This window comes from Kryptolebias marmoratus, linkage group LG5 (genome assembly GCF_001649575.2).
Source record: "Kryptolebias marmoratus isolate JLee-2015 linkage group LG5, ASM164957v2, whole genome shotgun sequence".
Taxonomy (NCBI): Eukaryota; Metazoa; Chordata; class Actinopteri; order Cyprinodontiformes; family Rivulidae; genus Kryptolebias; species Kryptolebias marmoratus.
The window spans coordinates 6,007,019-6,024,198 of record NC_051434.1 but is presented as its reverse complement, the minus strand read 5'-3'; the positions used below and the strand labels follow the sequence as shown (position 1 = coordinate 6,024,198).

General features: G+C 46.5%; 3 protein-coding genes across 3 annotated transcripts in view; 1 reads left to right on the top strand and 2 right to left on the bottom strand.

The window, feature by feature from the left end:
- The window catches only part of skiv2l (SKI2 homolog, superkiller viralicidic activity 2-like), an 11,261-nt gene extending 2,226 nt beyond the window's left edge, over positions 1-9,035 (bottom strand). The window contains exons 1-24 of the mRNA XM_037975618.1: positions 8,938-9,035; positions 8,479-8,597; positions 7,867-7,988; positions 7,633-7,750; positions 7,338-7,452; positions 7,171-7,245; positions 7,023-7,076; positions 6,754-6,914; positions 5,893-6,048; positions 5,643-5,788; positions 4,450-4,596; positions 4,288-4,372; positions 4,083-4,189; positions 3,861-4,007; positions 3,689-3,785; positions 3,406-3,618; positions 2,838-2,948; positions 2,635-2,746; positions 2,438-2,556; positions 1,424-1,555; positions 1,213-1,350; positions 1,018-1,122; positions 259-394; positions 35-161 (exon numbers count right to left, since the gene is read on the bottom strand). Of these exons, the coding sequence (XP_037831546.1) occupies positions 35-161; positions 259-394; positions 1,018-1,122; positions 1,213-1,350; positions 1,424-1,555; positions 2,438-2,556; positions 2,635-2,746; positions 2,838-2,948; positions 3,406-3,618; positions 3,689-3,785; positions 3,861-4,007; positions 4,083-4,189; positions 4,288-4,372; positions 4,450-4,596; positions 5,643-5,788; positions 5,893-6,048; positions 6,754-6,914; positions 7,023-7,076; positions 7,171-7,245; positions 7,338-7,452; positions 7,633-7,750; positions 7,867-7,988; positions 8,479-8,597; positions 8,938-8,962 (2,867 nt within the window). The 5' untranslated portion in view covers positions 8,963-9,035. The remainder of the gene's footprint in view (positions 1-34; positions 162-258; positions 395-1,017; positions 1,123-1,212; positions 1,351-1,423; positions 1,556-2,437; positions 2,557-2,634; positions 2,747-2,837; positions 2,949-3,405; positions 3,619-3,688; positions 3,786-3,860; positions 4,008-4,082; positions 4,190-4,287; positions 4,373-4,449; positions 4,597-5,642; positions 5,789-5,892; positions 6,049-6,753; positions 6,915-7,022; positions 7,077-7,170; positions 7,246-7,337; positions 7,453-7,632; positions 7,751-7,866; positions 7,989-8,478; positions 8,598-8,937) is intronic.
- Positions 9,036-9,147: 112 nt separating this feature from the next.
- On the top strand, positions 9,148-13,217 carry nelfe (negative elongation factor complex member E). The gene is made up of 11 exons (XM_017429628.3): positions 9,148-9,282; positions 9,527-9,612; positions 10,002-10,071; positions 10,322-10,467; positions 10,550-10,624; positions 10,851-10,888; positions 10,990-11,333; positions 11,871-12,015; positions 12,092-12,146; positions 12,862-12,964; positions 13,065-13,217. The coding sequence occupies exons 2-11, from the start codon at positions 9,538-9,540 to the stop codon at positions 13,139-13,141; spliced, it is 1,128 nt and encodes a 375-aa protein (XP_017285117.1). The 5' UTR covers positions 9,148-9,282; positions 9,527-9,537; the 3' UTR covers positions 13,142-13,217.
- A 126-nt stretch (positions 13,218-13,343) lies between these two features.
- On the bottom strand, positions 13,344-17,136 carry LOC108243888 (zinc finger and BTB domain-containing protein 12). The gene is made up of 5 exons (XM_025008941.2): positions 16,877-17,136; positions 15,641-15,847; positions 15,350-15,544; positions 15,048-15,248; positions 13,344-14,963 (listed from the first exon to the last, which is right to left on the bottom strand). Exons 2-5 carry the CDS (start codon positions 15,842-15,844, stop codon positions 13,869-13,871), a joined length of 1,695 nt encoding a protein of 564 aa, XP_024864709.1. The 5' UTR covers positions 15,845-15,847; positions 16,877-17,136; the 3' UTR covers positions 13,344-13,868.
- Positions 17,137-17,180: the final 44 nt, after the last annotated feature.

Sequence of the window (17,180 nt, the reverse complement as noted above, 5' to 3'; positions counted from 1 at the left end):
TTTAAACCATTGAAGCCCTGAACGCCGGCTGCACCTGAACCGCGGCTGCTGCCTCTTGTTGTAGTTGTCGATGATCCTGTCGGGAATCACTTTGAGGGTTTTCACCGTGATGGCCGAGACGTCCCGGAGCTTCAGCTTCTGCACCGTGTGGCTGCACGGACCTGAGGAGAACAAACAAACAAAAAAGAGGCGATCAGGGGAGCGAAGGAGCCTGGGAGCGTCCCCGGCGCCGGGGACAAAATGAAGCGGTGGACCTGCCTTCGGGGACGAACAGAGCCGTGTTGTAGAGGTGCACGAAGGCCCCGTCGTCGTCCCCTCGGCCCCCGCCCTCCTCGTTGCCCTTCTCGCAGATGATGAGAGCCGTGAAGGTGCGATTCACGGCGTCACTGGACACCTGGAAAACGGAGAGGACAGGGGGTGACCTCACAGAAGACACCCGGGACAGATGGACTGTCGACATCCTGTCTTTAATAAGAGCGTGGAAGTAAAAGATGCTCGACAATAAAAAGCAACAATAATCTGTTTGAGGATCCAGACTGGAAGCAGCTAAAGCTTCAGGGAAACTGGAGCAGTTAGAACACGGCCACAACTCAGACGACTGATTCCTGTTCTGATAACGGCGGCGACTGTCCTGTCACGAGTCCCTCTCTGTTTTTAACTCTACGGTTTTCCCCGATTCGTCAGCAGGGATTTGACGCAGTTTTATCATCCTTGTGTTGCCAAAGAGATAAACTGTCTGAATGTTGCAAATGTCTGATTGAAACAAGTGTTTCTGTTGGTTCACTTCCTCCGTCTCCGTCTGCTGGTGCCGTCTCAAAGGATCCTGGAACGATTCTGCGAGTGGGGACAATTCTGTCAGACGGGCCCCGCAGAAATGACACTTTTATTTTGGTCCCTGGCGATCAGGAGGAAGGTGCCAAGCTCACAAACATATAAAAGTGCTCGAAGTTTACCAGCAGGCGGGGAGGATTTAACCCGACCTGACGGACCTGCAGGAGCGGATCGGATCGGACCCACCTGCAGGATGACTCCCAGCGCGTTGAGGTGCTGCTTGTTGTTGACGACGACGACTCGGCCAACGGACAGAGCTTTCAGGCCATTCACGGACTCCAGGACGGCTCGCTGCAGTAAAAACAGCCGGAGGGAAAGCATTAGGCAGGCGACTCGAGAGCCCGAAGCTGTGAAAACAAAAAACGGCTTTTTTCTGTCGACCTGGAGGGCGTCCGTGGTGCTTCGCAGCTCGGTCACAGCGTGGTAATACGGTAAGATGTCCGACAGCTGGTCCTCGGCGTCCAGAGAAGGGAGAGACGCCAGCGTCTTCCTCAGCTGGCTGATCCTCGCCTCCTGCGCCTACAGGAGGGACACGTCTGAGTCAGGAGCAGCTAAAACCTCCGTAAAGCTTCCTGTTTCCTGCAGGTGTCACCTGAGTGTCCCTGTGGCTCTCCGAGAAGCTCCTCCTCATCATGTCTGTGACTCTGAGCGCTTCGACCCGCAGCAGGTTCAGGATCATGGTGTAGGTCAGCCGGAACTGGGACTGGAGGACGGTCGGTTTCCCCTGGAAGACAAAGCTGTCTTTGAATCGGGACGGAGCAGCTGAAGGAGACGGCTCGTCGGCTTTTATTTTATTCTATTCTTCAAAACCTTTGATGTTTTTAACCTTAACTCTCCTCAAAACTTAGAAAACTGCTTCAGTCAGTTTGTGTTTTTTTAATTTATTTTACAGCTCTGCTACTTTTAGCTGCCTTTTGGCTACTTGTAGCAATCAGCTAGTCTTTAGCTACTTGTAGCTTCCAGGCAGTTATTGCTACTTTTAAATTTGAGCTAGCATTTTACTACTTTTAGCTGTCAGCTAGTATTTAGCTATTTTTTGCTCTATTAAAGTTTTAATGTTTTGCTGCTTTTAGATGCTACAATTAGCTTTAATTAGCATTAAATTAGTTTAAGCTTTTAGATAACATTTAGCTATTTTCAGACTTTTGATACTTCCCATTTCTGGGTAATTTAGCTCCTTTTAGCTTTTAGCTCACATTTTAGCCAGTGTTCTGCTTCTTTTAGCTTCTTCAGTGAAGTCAATCAGCATTTACTGCGTTTCTTTCATCAAAAATCCTGTTTTTATGTAGTTCGACTCTAATTTTCAGGACAGATAAAAAAGGAAATTTCCTCTTGATTTGCAGAAATCAACAGTTTTAACAGAAAAAAATATTTTTTTGTTCTGTTATTAGCTTCTTATGTGACCACGAAGATATTTAAAGTTAATTAATAAGACCCAACATATGACTAAACTTGTTTTTGACCTAAAATAATAAAAAAATCAGTCGTGTTCTTCACATCATAACTTTAAGAAGCGTTTGAGTTATAGCACAAGTTAAATAATTAATTTTGTTTTTCATATTTAATAAAAATAATTGATCATTTTCGAACTAACTGAGCGACTCACCATCATCATGACGTGCAGATCTGCCATCTCATGGACGCCCGACTTACACAGGATGATGACGGTGCCCGTGGCGTCCAGGCCTCTCCTGCCCGCTCGGCCCGCCATCTGAATATATTCGCCTGAAAAACACAGGAAACGGACAAATGAGACAACAAACACTCGAACCCAACGAGAGCGTTCGGCCGGCGGACTCGAACCCGGCAGCAGGTTCCTGAAGCCGGTCCCGTCGTGTTTCCTGATGTTGTCGAACACCACGGTCCTGGCGGGCATGTTCACCCCCATCGCAAACGTTTCCGTGGCAAACAGCACCTGAGGGGGAGGATGACGGAGAACGGAGCCTGAAACACTTTTATCTGCCGACTGATGCTCATCGTTTTAAAAGCAACCAAACAGGACCGACCTTCACCAGACCTCGGGAGAACAGCATCTCGATGACCTCCTTCAGGATGGGCAGGATGCCGCTGTGATGGACCGCGATGCCGCGCTTCAGAAGGTCCCGCATCAGTAAAATCTGGAGCCACAGGCCAGAAAACCCGTGAGGGTCTTTCGTGTTTCTTTCTGCCGCCACAAGCGCAGTAATGACTCCAACTCGGACGCCGAGCGGCTGAGAGTCTGCGCTTCAAACGTCACCATCAGCTAAAGAAAGCTTCAGGAAGTAACCGCGGGACGAACGCCTGCAGCTGATTTACTTCTGGAGTCAACTCAGATCAAGATGGCTGCCACGGCTAATCGTCCTCAGCCTACACTGAGGTGTCTATATGTCAGGGAAGTTTAAAAACACTGAGCTAAAATCTGGTGTGGTAGTAGCTGAGAGTCAGATTTCTTGAAAAGTTTTGACTAAAATGGCCGTAACTACATGCGGGCGATCGGCGTTTCGCCTGCATCTCGTCTCTCGTCCCTTCGGGGAACGACGGGCCTGTAATTATTTATAAATAAAAGATTTCAGCAGAGATCGGCGGTTTGTTGACCTGAGGCAGCTGCCGGTCTCCTCCCCGCAGGCGGCTGAGGCTCTTCTGGAAGAACGAGTGGATCTCCGCCTTCTCCACGGAGCTGGTGAGGTCCATGGAGTCCAGCGAGCGGGCGTTCTCGTCGCACCGGGTCCGGGAGAACGTGAATGCCACCACCGGCGTCTGCTGCCGCTGGGACAGGAAGTGCAGCAGGGTGAGCCACACCGCTCGGTCCTGGAAGGAGGAGGAGAGGTTAAACACGAGGAGAGCGAAAGCCGGAAGGCGGCGAGGCGACGCGAACTACCTGACTGGCCGAGGTGTTCTGGGAGGTGTTTTTAGAGCCGAAGGATTGGGCGTGCTTGCTGGTGCGCTCCTTCTTCGCGTCGACAGCCGCGTAGTACCTGAACCGGGAAGCAGCCTTCCTTTAACACGGAGTCAACAAGCAGGAAGTGAGGCGCCTCGCGTCACGGCCGTACCCTTTAGTCAGGAAGTTTCCGGCAGCGTCCACCAGCAGGAACATCTCCCTCTGAGTCTTGGTGCTGTTCCCGGTGTACAGGTGATGCTCCAAAGGGACGGGCCTCTTCGTCGTGCTGATCACGTAAATGTGCCTCTTCTTGATGCGGCTGCGGATGGAGAACAGTGTCAGGCGCCCGTGAGCGTTTTTCAGAGCGGACGTTAGGAGAGCGGGAAGGCGTTACCCGATCCACTCGCTGAACTCCAGGGCGTTCGGCACGGTGGCGCTCAGGAGGATGATGCTGACGTGGTCGGGGAGCATGATCAAGACCTCCTCCCAGACGACCCCTCTCTGAGGGAAACAGAGGAGAGAAGGAGGAGCGAGCGTTACTCCCCGCGCCGTCGATAAAACAGACGGCTGAGGAAAAACCTGCGGGACGGCGCTCTGACGTCGGCGTCGTTGATGTAGTGGACCTCATCGAAGATCACCCACTCCAGGTCCCTGATGACCTCCGAGCCGTTGTAGAGCATCGACCTGAGAGCAGAGGGGGCGTGTCATCCGTTAAACGCCAACCCGCCGATTTGTACGAGGAGAAAAGGCGAGCAGCGTACCGGAGGATCTCCGTGGTCATGATGAGGCAGGACGACTCGGGACTGAGCTGGACGTCACCCGTCAGGAGTCCAACGTCCCCGAAGGTGGTTTTGAAGTCCCTGAACTTCTGATTGGACAGAGCCTTGATGGGAGACGTGTAGATGGTCCTACGGAATCAACAAGTCAGCAGAAAAACGGAAAGTAAAATTCAAACCCCCGGATCGATAAACAGGAATCAAAGTATCGTGTAAGGAAAGAAAAGCTAATCTGGACAGGTGTTTTATTCTTTAAAACGCTTTAAAAATCAAATAAATCACATTGATCGACGCGCTGCAGTAAGGAAGAAAGCAGAAAATTAACAAACAAGTATTATTTTTGAGATTTAAACCTTTCGTTTTAACTCTAAAACACGACATAAACCGTAAAAATGTTGCCACAAACTTCTCAAAAGTCATTCACTGAACGTAAACTTGTTGGTCTCGTGTTTGACTGACTTTATATTTACTAAACAAACACTGCGGCTCAATTCAACGCTTTAAATTTAAACTAATAAATCAATAAATACATCAAAAAGTGTCCTGAGTGCTTTAATGTTTGTCAAGTAAAGATTATAAAAGGTAAAAATTGGATTTATTTTAAAAAAAAAGACAAAATCCTGCTTTTAAAACCATATTTATCACCTTTAAACCAAACATCACCCCTGACAGGACATGCTCTTTACATTTTAAATAAATCTAATTCTTCTTCTTTACTTTAGCGCCACCCAGTGGCTCATTTAAACCCACCCTGCCTAAAAAATACAAATAAAGACCGAAGGTTTCCCGTTTAAAGCAGCTGTGGGGTTCAGATTGGTGGCATCCCATAAAATAAAGAGTTATTTAATAAATTTAAACGTAATGTAGCCACATAATAAAACCTTTGATGATTTAAGAAAAGATAAAAAGCAAACAAACCGATCAGTCACGTTAAAATGAACTCCTAAACTCTGAATGGTTAAAAGTAACTTTTGCTGAAATAAAACAGGAAATCTTTTTATTTCTGATATTTGGTCGCAGTAAAGTTAAACTGGTTAAAAGCTTCAGAGAATTATTTCTATCATTTATCACTTCCTCTCAGTCCAGAGGAGGTAATAATGATAACAGTAGACTGAAAGCGGGCCGGAGCGTCTCGTTTAGTCTGGGCGGTTTGTAAGTTCGTCCCGGCGGAGACGCACCTCGTCATGTGCTTCTGCGACAGCGCGATGGCGTACTCGGCCACCACCGTTTTGCCGGCTGACGTGTGCGCGGCGACGAACACCGAGTCGTGGGCCTCCAGCCGCAGCACCGCCTGCTTCTGGAAGGTGTCCAGCTCGAAGGGCCACTGAAGCAGGAGGGGACGGATCAGACGGGAGGCGGCGGGAAACGTGAGAACTCACCGGACGGACGGACGGACGAACGCCGGTGGGCGGGCGTGCGGGCCCTCACCTTGAACGCCGGGTTGGGGATGCGTTTGTAGAAATCCTCGCAGGGCGCCGTTATGTCCACCGGAATGGCCCATTTCTTTTTCTCCTCCGGGTTTTCTCTCGGCTTCGCTTTCTCCTCTTTCCCCGTTTCTGGCGGGGACGAGGACGGCACAACGTCCTGCAGTCAGAGAAGAAGTCAGTAAAAAAGGTGAAAATACGGCGGGATTAATTTAATTCTCTGAGTTAACAGACTGAAACAACACACTGTAAGAGGCATAAGGCACCGGGACGGATTTATTCACCAACTTTATTAAACTTTTTGCTTCTTTTTTTATGTTGCCATCCTTGGAAATTTATCTCAGTGTTGAAGAAATCCAACAGAAAGCTCATCGAATGAGAAGAAATCAAAAACAGAAGTCCAGCAGCCATCAATTTAACTCACTGCAACCTTTGAAAGACTTTATTACAAACTCTTTTCTGCCTAAAAAACCATCCAACTAAATAAATAAAAGGCTTCTCCTAAAAGCTTGTGTTTCAAACTGAAGACTGATTAGGATTTTACAACGTAATCTGGGCAGAACCTTTTGTTTCAAGCGAGGACGTTAAATATTCATTCATAAAACAATTTACTGGATCACGTAAGAGAAGAAGAAGGGAGGGAATCTGGGCCGATGCTTAGAGCAGAGGGTGTGACAGTCAAGGCTAAAAAAGGCTCATCGAGTGAATAAATAAAAATAACGGTTCAGTCTCTCAGCCTACAGCCTCAAAAACTACACAGGCCACTAATGATGATGTCATCAAGGCAGCAACTGGTTGGGATCAGACTGTCAACATGTTTAATGATTTAAAAACTGACAGCAAAGGACGGGACGACCAAAAATACCTTGATGTCTAAATCTTCAAGACTGTTCGTCCTGGGAAGTCTGGCGGCTTCCTTGGTTTGTTTGCCTTCCTCCTTCTCCTCTTCCTCTGGCTGGAGATCACAAATTTCCAGCGTGGACAGCAGAGACATGAGGTTCACCTCCACCTTTGCCGTTCTCGCATCTTCGGGACGAAAATTCAAGGAAGCAAAAAAAGGTAAATAATTATCTTTTGAAGCACAAAGACGGATTGTTTTTTTTTATATAAACACAGAAAAACACAGCTCATAACCTCTGTTAGTGAAATCCATCCCAGCTTTTAACCCAGGAGGTACTTTCAGTAAATCTGTGAGACAAAAACAGCGACGTGAAACAACAGCAGACAAACTGGATGGAGTTTTTACCCCCGGCCCCCAGAACTGAACATTTAGATAAATCACCGTTCTCAAAGTCTATTTCCTCCTCCAGCTCTGTTTTCTTTTTAATCTGGTCCAGAGTCAGTTCCTCCATCCCTCCTGGGGAAACATCACCGGGTACAAAACGGGTCAAAGATGATAAAAACGTCTGATCTGAAGACAGAAAACGGCGATAAGATCCTGCGTCTCACCGGGGAGGAAGGGGTAGTTCGTGTTGCTTCCTCTGAGACTCTCCGAAGGAGGTCCGGGCTGACGCTGCAGCGACAGCGAGTTTTTTGCAGACAGATCAGTGTTTTCAAATAAAACCTGCAGAAGAAGAACGGAGAGGCATTAAACTTGACTTTGGTTATGAAACGATCAGACTTTCCGTTTAACGAAAAAGACCAGACAAGTCAAGGCAGGAGAATTCATAGCTGCAGTGATGGGACTAAGAAGCATTTCAAGTCGTTTAAAGTAAGAAGAAGCCGTAACTTCCCACTCCCTTACCTCCGTGAAGTCTAAGAGCATCCCTGTGGTCGGATCTCTGAGCACAGAGAGCCCAGAGTGGAGTGGAGAGGAGGTGCAGGAGAGCAGAGACTCGACGTCCACCTTCCTTTGAGTCACTCTGGTGAAGACGACGAAGCAAAAGTCATATATCGGCTTTAATACACAGTGCTGTTGGTCAATATTCTCAGACTTCCCACCGAACAAAAAGAAACACAAACAGACAGCTTTACGCACTCGAGAAACTTCTGGAAGGCGAAGTCTGTGTCGTGGATGGGCAGCCAGGCAGGATCCCGTAAAAACTGCTTCTCCACTTCAGTCTCCAGGTTCAGGCTGATGGGAGGAAGTCCGTGGGGAAGCTGCGGAAAGGAACGAATCAGACCAGAAACGCTGAACCTCCTTCATCCATCAGTGCTTGAACCGCACCGAGAAGGTGACAGTTTGAAATGACAGAAGAAGTCGGCGACTGGAGACGTCTGACGAGGCCGAGGTTTAAATTTCACATAAACAAAACACAGCATTTACCCCATCTTTGTCTTCAAATGACTGCAGTCGACTATCCTTTGTGATGATTTCAATATATCGTGTCCTAAATAGTAAAAATACACACCTAGATTTATCCTACCTTTATAAAGGTACAGTAGGTGCTTCAGCTTGTAAGTTAACAGAGGTTATAAAATGATCATACTGTTTCAGACAGGTTAATATATTAGTCAACAAGCAAATCAAACAGCTCAAGAGGTTTCAGCAACTAAAATTGGATTAAGAAGTGATTAAGCATGAAGAACCATCGACTCTAAGGAAGAAATGTGGTCAGGACTGTGGTCCATCAACCTACTCTTTACTGACCGTGCTCTGAGGAGGTAAAGGCTGGTCAGGAACCGGGTGAGTGATGAGTTCAAACCTGCCAGAGCACCCCATCTCCAGCAGGGACAGCGGCAGGTCCACGGGACCCACAGGGGGAACATCTACAAACAAAGCAACAACAACAGAGCCTGAACGAACACATGAACCACAGTGAAACTCGTCCACAGCCACCCAGGGTGAAGCCTGGGAGGACTGCACCTTGCTGCTTAATATGTTTAACTATTTTATCAGTTTTAATTTATTCCCAAAACGGCTCAATTACAGACGCAAAAGTAATAATCTTCAAATCTGATGAGTTCGTTGAATGAAACAGCGACAAAAAGCTGCTCACTGATCGCAACAAACTGCATTATCGAAGCACATTACAAAAAAGAAAACACATTTTACTTATTTATTAACATTTCAGGAGTTCTTTTTAACAACTAACAAAACAAAACTCACGTATTCTGTCCATGGTTTTGTACATGTACACTGAAAGTTGCCAACATGAAGCTCCAGCTGCCGCCCACCGGAAGTTGACAGCTAGAAAGCGGAAGTAGCTAGCAAGCTAACCGGAATAAAAATAAAAATAAAAAAATAAATAAACTAAAAATAATTTGTTTTAAGTACATATTTTAAACTCGTTTGGCATAAATATAAATGCATTTCCAGATGGATGTAATTTATAGTTTTATTTTAAACAAATTTAAAAAAAAACGCTTGCTTACGTCATATTTACGCGCCGGTGTTGTTGTTTGAACCGTTCTAAGAAAATCTTGATATCAAATAAACGAGTTTTAGACGAAGGTATTTGTTTTTTTAAGGCTTGCACTAAACAGCTGAATCTATCTCGTAATTATTTATCTCGTGTTTTGAATTGATTAAGTTTGTATTTTCTCTTAAATATGTTTTGTTGCCGTTTCTGGCTCCTGAGCAACTCTGTTAGCGGTGGTTAATAGCTTGAGAATAAAAACTCTTATCATATTAATTTGCTTTTTGTTCGCTTTAACAAACCTATATTTAATCAAAGCTGTTGTCGTCTGTGTTGTAGTTGTTGCTGTCATGGTGATGTTTCCAAATTCACTGACTGAGGAGGAGGAGGCTTTGCAGAAGAAGTACGCTAAACTGAAGAAAAAGGTAAGCAGCCTGATGGTCTGTGTCACATTGTCCCACATTGTCATTATAATGAGCTTTCTGTGTTAGGTATGATGAATAAACTCGTGAATGTGCAGCAATATTTATCTGTAGTGGCAGGTTAATTCTTCAGTAACACCTTAGATTTACAGGAACAACAAAAATTACGTATACAGTTTTTATATATATATGTATGAAAAAAATACAGTTAAAGCTGAGACATAAAGGGTGTTAATGACATGGAAGAGATAAACAAGCAACCAAAACAAGAAAAGGAGGAAACCAGTAAGTAAAAGAAACACAGTTAACGAGTCTTCCAGTACCAACTTATTAAAATCAGGTTTAAAATAAACTCAAACTGTTTGTGTTTCACGCCTCCTTGTCTTTTTCAGAAAAAGGCGCTGCTCGCTCTGAAGAAGCAGAGTTCAACCAACCAGACGAGCCAGAGCGGTTTGAAACGAAGTAAAACTTGTTTACTTCACAGATTCACATATTTATGTTTATTAGGTTAAACCGTTTCACCAGGCGTGGTTGCCAAATCAGTAATGTTGTTAGAGTTCACCTTTTTTAGACCCTCCTAGAGATTTATTTGTCTCAGACTTTAGTTTTAACTTCTGGCGGGAAAAGACGCTTTTAAAAATGCTACTCAGCTTATCATTTTTAATTATTTAAGCACTTGCTTTTATTTACCTTCTGCTTTCCGTTCTTGCAGCTCTGTCGGACCAGCCTGTCGTTGATACGGCTACGGCGACAGAACAGGCAAAAATGCTCATCAAGTCGGGCGCCATCAGCGCTATTAAGTCAGAGAACAAGAACTCTGGGTTCAAACGCTCTCGAATGCTGGAAATCAAACTGAAGGTACGGCTTCATTCAACATGCCGGCTCACGTGGGCTTCTTCACTGAAACTGTGCTTTGACTCTTTGATTTTGTGCTCATCAGGACCCAGAAAAAGGTCCGGCTCCTGCTTTCCTGCCCTTCCAAAGGAGCGTCTCCACAGATGACGACCAGCCGGAGGTACGGGAGGAAAAACACGACATAACACGATCACTTTGTTGTATTCAGCATTTCTCCTCTTAGATTTGTTTTAGTTAGACACATTTGTGTTAAATCTTTGTTTTGTATCATTAAAACAACATAAATTTATGCCCGTTTCTGAAAACACGAGCTGAACGATTCTGCTTTGATCCGGTTCACGCTGAAGTTTTTGCTTCTTTGTGGTGTTTTTTTTTTCTGTTTCTAGTCTGCAAAGAGAGCCAACAGGAAGTCTTTGTACGAGAGGTAACGTTCAAGACCGCCGCCATAAATAAGCAAAGCAGCGTGTTCAATGTTCGACGCGTCCGCCTGTGGGTCTGACATCGTTTCGTCGTGTTTAACTGCAGCTTCGTCAGCTCAAGCGACCGATACCGGGAGGAGGACGAGGGAGGCAGCATGTCATCCAGCCGAGACACGGACAGAGAGCGGGACAGAGAGCGGGACCGAGAGCGAGACCGAGAGTTGGACAGAGAGTGGGACAGAGACCGGGAAAGAGACCGAGAACGGGACCGGGACCGGGACCGGGACAGGGACAGGGACAGGGACAGAGAGAGAGACAGAGAAAGAGACAGGGACAGGGAAAGGGATAGAGACAGAGAAAGAGACCGGAGCGGAGAAAGAGATCGAGACCGGGACAGGGAAAGGGACCGGGACCGGGACAGAGACAGAGACAGAGATGGACCTTTCAGACGTGAGTATTGAACTGCTGTCAGCTTCTTCTCTGATGATTGTCAGAAAACTTCGTCTTTAGGCTACAAAGATCCTAACCTCCGGGTCTTGCAGTAATTTAACTGTTGAAGTGAAATAATGTCTCATCGTTTCCTGATTTATCTGTAAATGTCTCACGTTCTATAAGGTTTAAGCATTAAACTTGAGATACTGAATCAAAAGTCACTTAAGCTCAAGAAGAAAGGCTGATTTGTAATCCTCGATGTGTCTAAAACCTCTTAAAAGTGTCTGAAATAGGAGAATAGTTGTATTTATTTATCTGGAATCAAGATATACTTGAGAAAATCCTATTTGTATCTTGAATCCTGTGCAGTCAGACACAGACGTAGCCATTAAACCGATCTCAGTATGAATCTATTTATTTTATTTCACAATATTAAACCCAACAGACAGGAGACGGTCAAAATAAGGAAACTATCCACAGCTAAGTGGAAAGAAGTGAGATTAATGAAGGGAAATGTTCATCGTCACCTGATGTTTCCCTGATTTTTCCTCCCAGGATCAGACTCGTACCCCGAGCGCAGAGGCGTACGGAAGGGGAACACGGTGTACGTTTACGGCTCCGGGCTCGTCGAGGACAGCCTGCGCGCTGCCTTCGCCCAACACGGAAACATCATCGACCTCTCCATGGACAACCCGCGCAAGTACGGAGCCGCCTCCCGTGTGGTTCGGTACGATCCAACTTTCTGCTGAACTTTGTTTTTATTTTTTTGTTCCCAGTTGTGCGTTCATCACGTTCGAGAAGATGGAATCTGCCGACCAGGCTGTAGCTGAGGTCAGTGTGATCCTAATTATTTTACAAAAGGTAGAAAACCTACATAAACATAAAAAGCAAAGTATTACATTTAAAAAATTCCTTAGGGAGCATCACCTGCTGTAAACTAAGATGTTGCACAGTGTGAAGCGCTCAGGCTTTGTGTTGAGGACGACTCTCAGCTACTACCACTCCAGCCTTCAGCTCAATATCTGTAAAAAATGGCTGCCGCGTTTGTGTTTGCTAAGGCCGGTCAGCCGCGGCGGCCATCTTGAGTCCAAAACATGATGGGTCGTAAGACGTACATCCTCTCCGAGCTTCGGTAAAATCCGTCCAGTGGCTCTTGGGATATTTTGCTAACACGAGCAGTTCTGTACGTTTGACGCTGACGGCGTCGGTGCGAGCGGTTTAAATCAGCAGCTTTCAGAGTTAAATAATCAGAGTTTATTACAAAAAAACAAAAAACAAAACCAGATTCTTTTTTCTGAAATAAATTAAATATTAGAGCAAATTTAAATTAGAATTAATAAAACTGCTGGTTCCCCTTCATCTACAGCATCCACCAACTGTAGCACAGCCACCATCTTGTTAGTCTGAGAACTGGTGAAATAAATTAACTGTAGGTGAACATACGGACTGGTTGTGGTGGGTGAAATCGTTTTAATCTTTATGAATTTTAGCGTGACAAATCCAGAAACAAGCTCTAAGTTGACGGTTTTTCTTCTTGGCGCCGCAGCTGAACGGAGCCGTGGTCGGAGACGTCCAGGTTCGGGTCAGCATCGCCAGGAAGCAGCCCATGTTGGACGCCGCCACCGGCAAATCCGTGTGGGCCTCGCTGGGTAACAAAAAAACAAAAACCAGCTCTGTTGTTGTCTGCTCTGACGCCAGGCTGAGGGTCGACTCTCATGGCGATTTTCTTTTTTCTTTTTCCCCCCACAGCCGTGCAGAACAGCACCAAGGGCTCCTACAGGGACAAGAGGAACCAGGTGGTGTACAACGAAGACTTCCTGCACTGAAGCTTCACCTGTTGCTCCGTCTGCCTTGAAACTATAAATCTGTTCTGTCGAGCTCAATAAAAATCACTCTCATGCATCTTTTCCCCTCCGACTTGATTAAGACTTATAAACGTGTTATTCATGTAGTTTTCTAACAGATGTTATAAACAGTAGCGGTTTGAATGGAGGAGCAGTGACGTAAACATTGTTCTGAACCTGCGAATGATTGAACTCAGAGTTTATTTCCTCTTCATACCAAACTCATATTTACATATTTTACACTTTTTAAAGTCAGCACAGTGAAGAAGAGGTTACATCTGAATAAAAACAGGACATTTCCTCTTTAGTTTTCTTTACACAGTTTTCCTGTTTCAGGGACACCTTACAAGACAATAAAAAAAAAAAAAAAAAGCTGTTTTGATTGAAACATTTAACACTTTTAAGAAACTCAAAGATGTTTAAAAATATATTAAAACAAAACAAAGATTAAGATTTTTCTGCTTTGGCTTCGGGATCTTCCTATCAGCGCTCACTTGTGCACATTTTAAACGCTGTTAGGGAACGTTTTTGTCTTTCTAACTTCACTTAGACAAAAAAAACCCAATATATTATTTATTTATGCTGCAAATTAAGGCATAAATTTCACACTTTGAAAGAACTTCCTGGTAGTAAAGTTCAACGGGTTTAAGTTACGTTTTGCTCTTCCTTCATGTCAGCGTCCCACTGCAGCTGTTCTCTGACCTTTGACCTATGACACCTGTTCGGTGACCAGACATTCCTGATCCTCCTCCCTTACTGTCCCAGCAGCTCCTCTCGCCCTCTCCCGTTCCTCCTGCTCGTGCAGCGAGTTCTGCCCCGTGGTTTTGCCGTGCTGCTCCTTCAGGTGGCGCCGCAGGGCGGGCTTGTGGGCGAAGCGGGCGTGGCAGTACGCGCAGTGGTGCGGCCGCTCGCCGCTGTGGAGGTTCATGTGGTCGATCAGCGTGGACTTCTGCGTGAACGTCTTGTAGCAGAGGGGGCACTGGTGCGCCTTGCTGCCGCCGCGGTGCACGGCCATGTGCCGTGTGAGGTTGGTGGCGTGGTGGAAGTGTTTGCCGCAGCAGGGGCAGCCGTACATCAGGTGGGTGGATCGGGAGTGGACGGCCAGGGAGTGAGCCGAGGGGAACGTCAGGCCACAGTGTTCGCAGATCACGGGGCCCGTCACGCTGGAGGTGGATCCCACCACAGCGACGGACTCGTCCCCCGCCTCGTTCGTTCCGACAGTCAGACCTGAACTCCCCTCCCCGGCGTCGGACTCTTCCAGAGAAAAGTGACTCAGACCGTTGGCCGCAATGGGCGAAACCTTATCGCCGTGGCTGTTGCTCAAACTGAACTCCAGTCTGGGGATTTCCGCCGAGAGGTAGCTACCTGCTGCCTTCAGCTCCTCTTGGCTGAAGTCCAGCCCCAAACCGCCCCCCAGCCCACCGGCTGCGAGGTACCACAGGTCCTGGCGGTGAGCTATGCTGAGAGGTCTTTTCTCCTGAGACGACGCCCACCGCCGCTTTTTGAAACCCCGCCCCCTGCCCCTGCCCCTGCCGCGGCCAACTTTCGGGTCAGACAGTCTGCGCCGGATCGCACGGAGACCCTCCACGGAAAGACCCCCGAAACTGAGATCCCCCACCGAATTCAGGTCGTACTCGCTGCCATCTCCCGCGATGCCGACTTGCGTCTCTGGGTAACAGATTTCTTGGGGAACGTCGGAGGAACCTTTCTCGGCCTCCTCTCTGTCTCTGTTGTCTTCAGAGATGTACATCCTGAACAGGTTGTAGTCCGGTTTGGCCTCTTCCTCCTCGTCTGACACGTTAACCTGCAACAAAAAAGTCGCTAGTTTGTAAAATCTGTCAGTGCCGTTTGTGACACAATGTAGCTGAAAGGAAAAAAGAACAGGTACCCTAACACAAGCCTCATCCAGGACAGAACCGTCGTCATGGTGCTGAATGCTGCCCTGAGCAGATGTTTCACTGTTTTCCTCCACCGAGAGCACCGCGGGGCTGTGTTGGTGCACGGGGGAGGGTCCAGTGGGGGGAGGTGAATCAGAATGAATGCTGGCGCTGATTATAACCGGCTGGGTCTGGCTGTCCTCTTCGGTCACCTAGAGGATCGAGAAGAAGAGAAAATAGTCTAGACCCGAAAGGAAAACTTGGCTTTGTTCATGTTTGTTCATGTTTTTTACGATCTGAAACTCCAACCGACCTGCATGTCATCGGGGTTCTTCAGCTGGACGTACTTCTCCAGCGCCCCCCTGCACCGCTCCACGATGTGCTCCATCTGAAAGTAGCTGGCAGCCGTCAGGTAGTTGACGATCTCCTCCGGGTTGAACTGCAGAAAGCCCGTGTAGCACGACTGGAGCAGGTCGCACACCACCGAGGAGCTGTACAGCATCGAGACCTGGAGACGAGGAATGGAAAAGGGAAGCGAGCGGTTTTTGTTTTACTTTCCACATCGGTGGCGTGCGGCAGACTGTGCCAGCTCCTGCGCCTCTACCTGAAGTCTGGGCGACGGGTTGAGGAGGAACTGATCCCTCAGGAAGGGCGAACAGGCGGCCAGGACCACCTTGTGCCCCTTAAATGTCTGGTTGTTGCTGGCCACGATGGTGATGTCACAGAAATGCTGGCGGGACCGGAGCGAGTTCATGTGCTTCAGGGTCGTGTCCCCGTGTCCCGGTAACCGGAAACACACCAACTCCATCGTCTCTGGGAAAACAAACACAGCATTTTTCTCCAAACTCTCAGAAAATACCATTTATTACAGCGTCGACTGCTCGACACAGTTCGTTTGAACGATATCCTGAAATAAAACATAGATATTCACCCCTACATGATGTTACTGACTGTCAATATGTTGAAGACTGTATTGGAGAGAACGGACACCGCCCATTACACTTATTATATGTGCAACATTTCATAAAGATCACGCTGACATTCTTCAGCTTTTTTAAACTTCACCACAAAAGGCACTTTTCTGACAACCCTTTGACTCGATTCGGATCAATCCGGGGCTGATCACGGATCAAACGTAAACTTGTAAACAATTTTTATCAGAAACGTAGGCTCTCAAACGTTACGATTTCCTGTTTTGTACAGTCGTCTCACAGTAAAACAGACATTTTCCCACTCTCTAATGACAATTTCAAGACAGAAAACCTGATCACGGGCAAAACAAATGATCCTTTCACTTATTTGTGTTCAAACTAAGATCTAAAATGTTAACAATGTACCCGTCTAAAGTGAGTTTAAGCTTGTTTAAATGCTTTATTCAGTGTGTTGGGATAATGGTGGACATATGGAAGCTTTTAGCACAAGAAATAATAATGTAAAAGCAGCATTTATGGTCGCTGTGGACTCTGTCACCTCAGGTTTAAATGTAAAGTAATACAAGCACCTTTAAAGCATCTTATTTAGACAGTTACACGTGTTTTAGTGGCATAATCCGGCGAGGCTAAAGGCTAACCAAAGCTTTGGGAAAAAAAGAGGAAGGTCTAAAAGTGTGGCTCACGTCCAAAAAAAACAGCAGTGGAAAGGGATACATTTAATACGACACGTTTTGTGATTCCTCCTGAATTAAAAAAAGGCTGAATTTATTTTAAAAAAGGCAGCTTTTCCTATACTCTTCTTGTTTTAGCCCAGCTAGCTAAACCGCTGGAGTGTTAGCTTCCTTTAGCTGTTTTCCTCGTCCTGTCAGCTGAAAAAAAAAACTGCTCAAACTTTCAACGTGACTCACCTCGGCGTGTCTTTTCGTCTCCAAACGGACGGTTTTATTAAAAAATTAAAACTAAAATAAAATAAACGGCTCAACCGTTAAAAGACGTTAGGCGAACAGTAAAACCCGCACATTTCCCACGCAGCCAACTGGTAGCTACAACCTCGATTTCTGTTTACTTTTCGGCCCTTTTTTCTTCTTCTTTTTTTTTTTGGCCGGAAGTGCGTCTCGCGACAACAAATAATAAACCGCTGAGTGAGCTGACTTTGAATCGGTTTGCGTGCTAAGCCTCCTCCCTCCGATAACCGTGAATCTGGAGCACGCC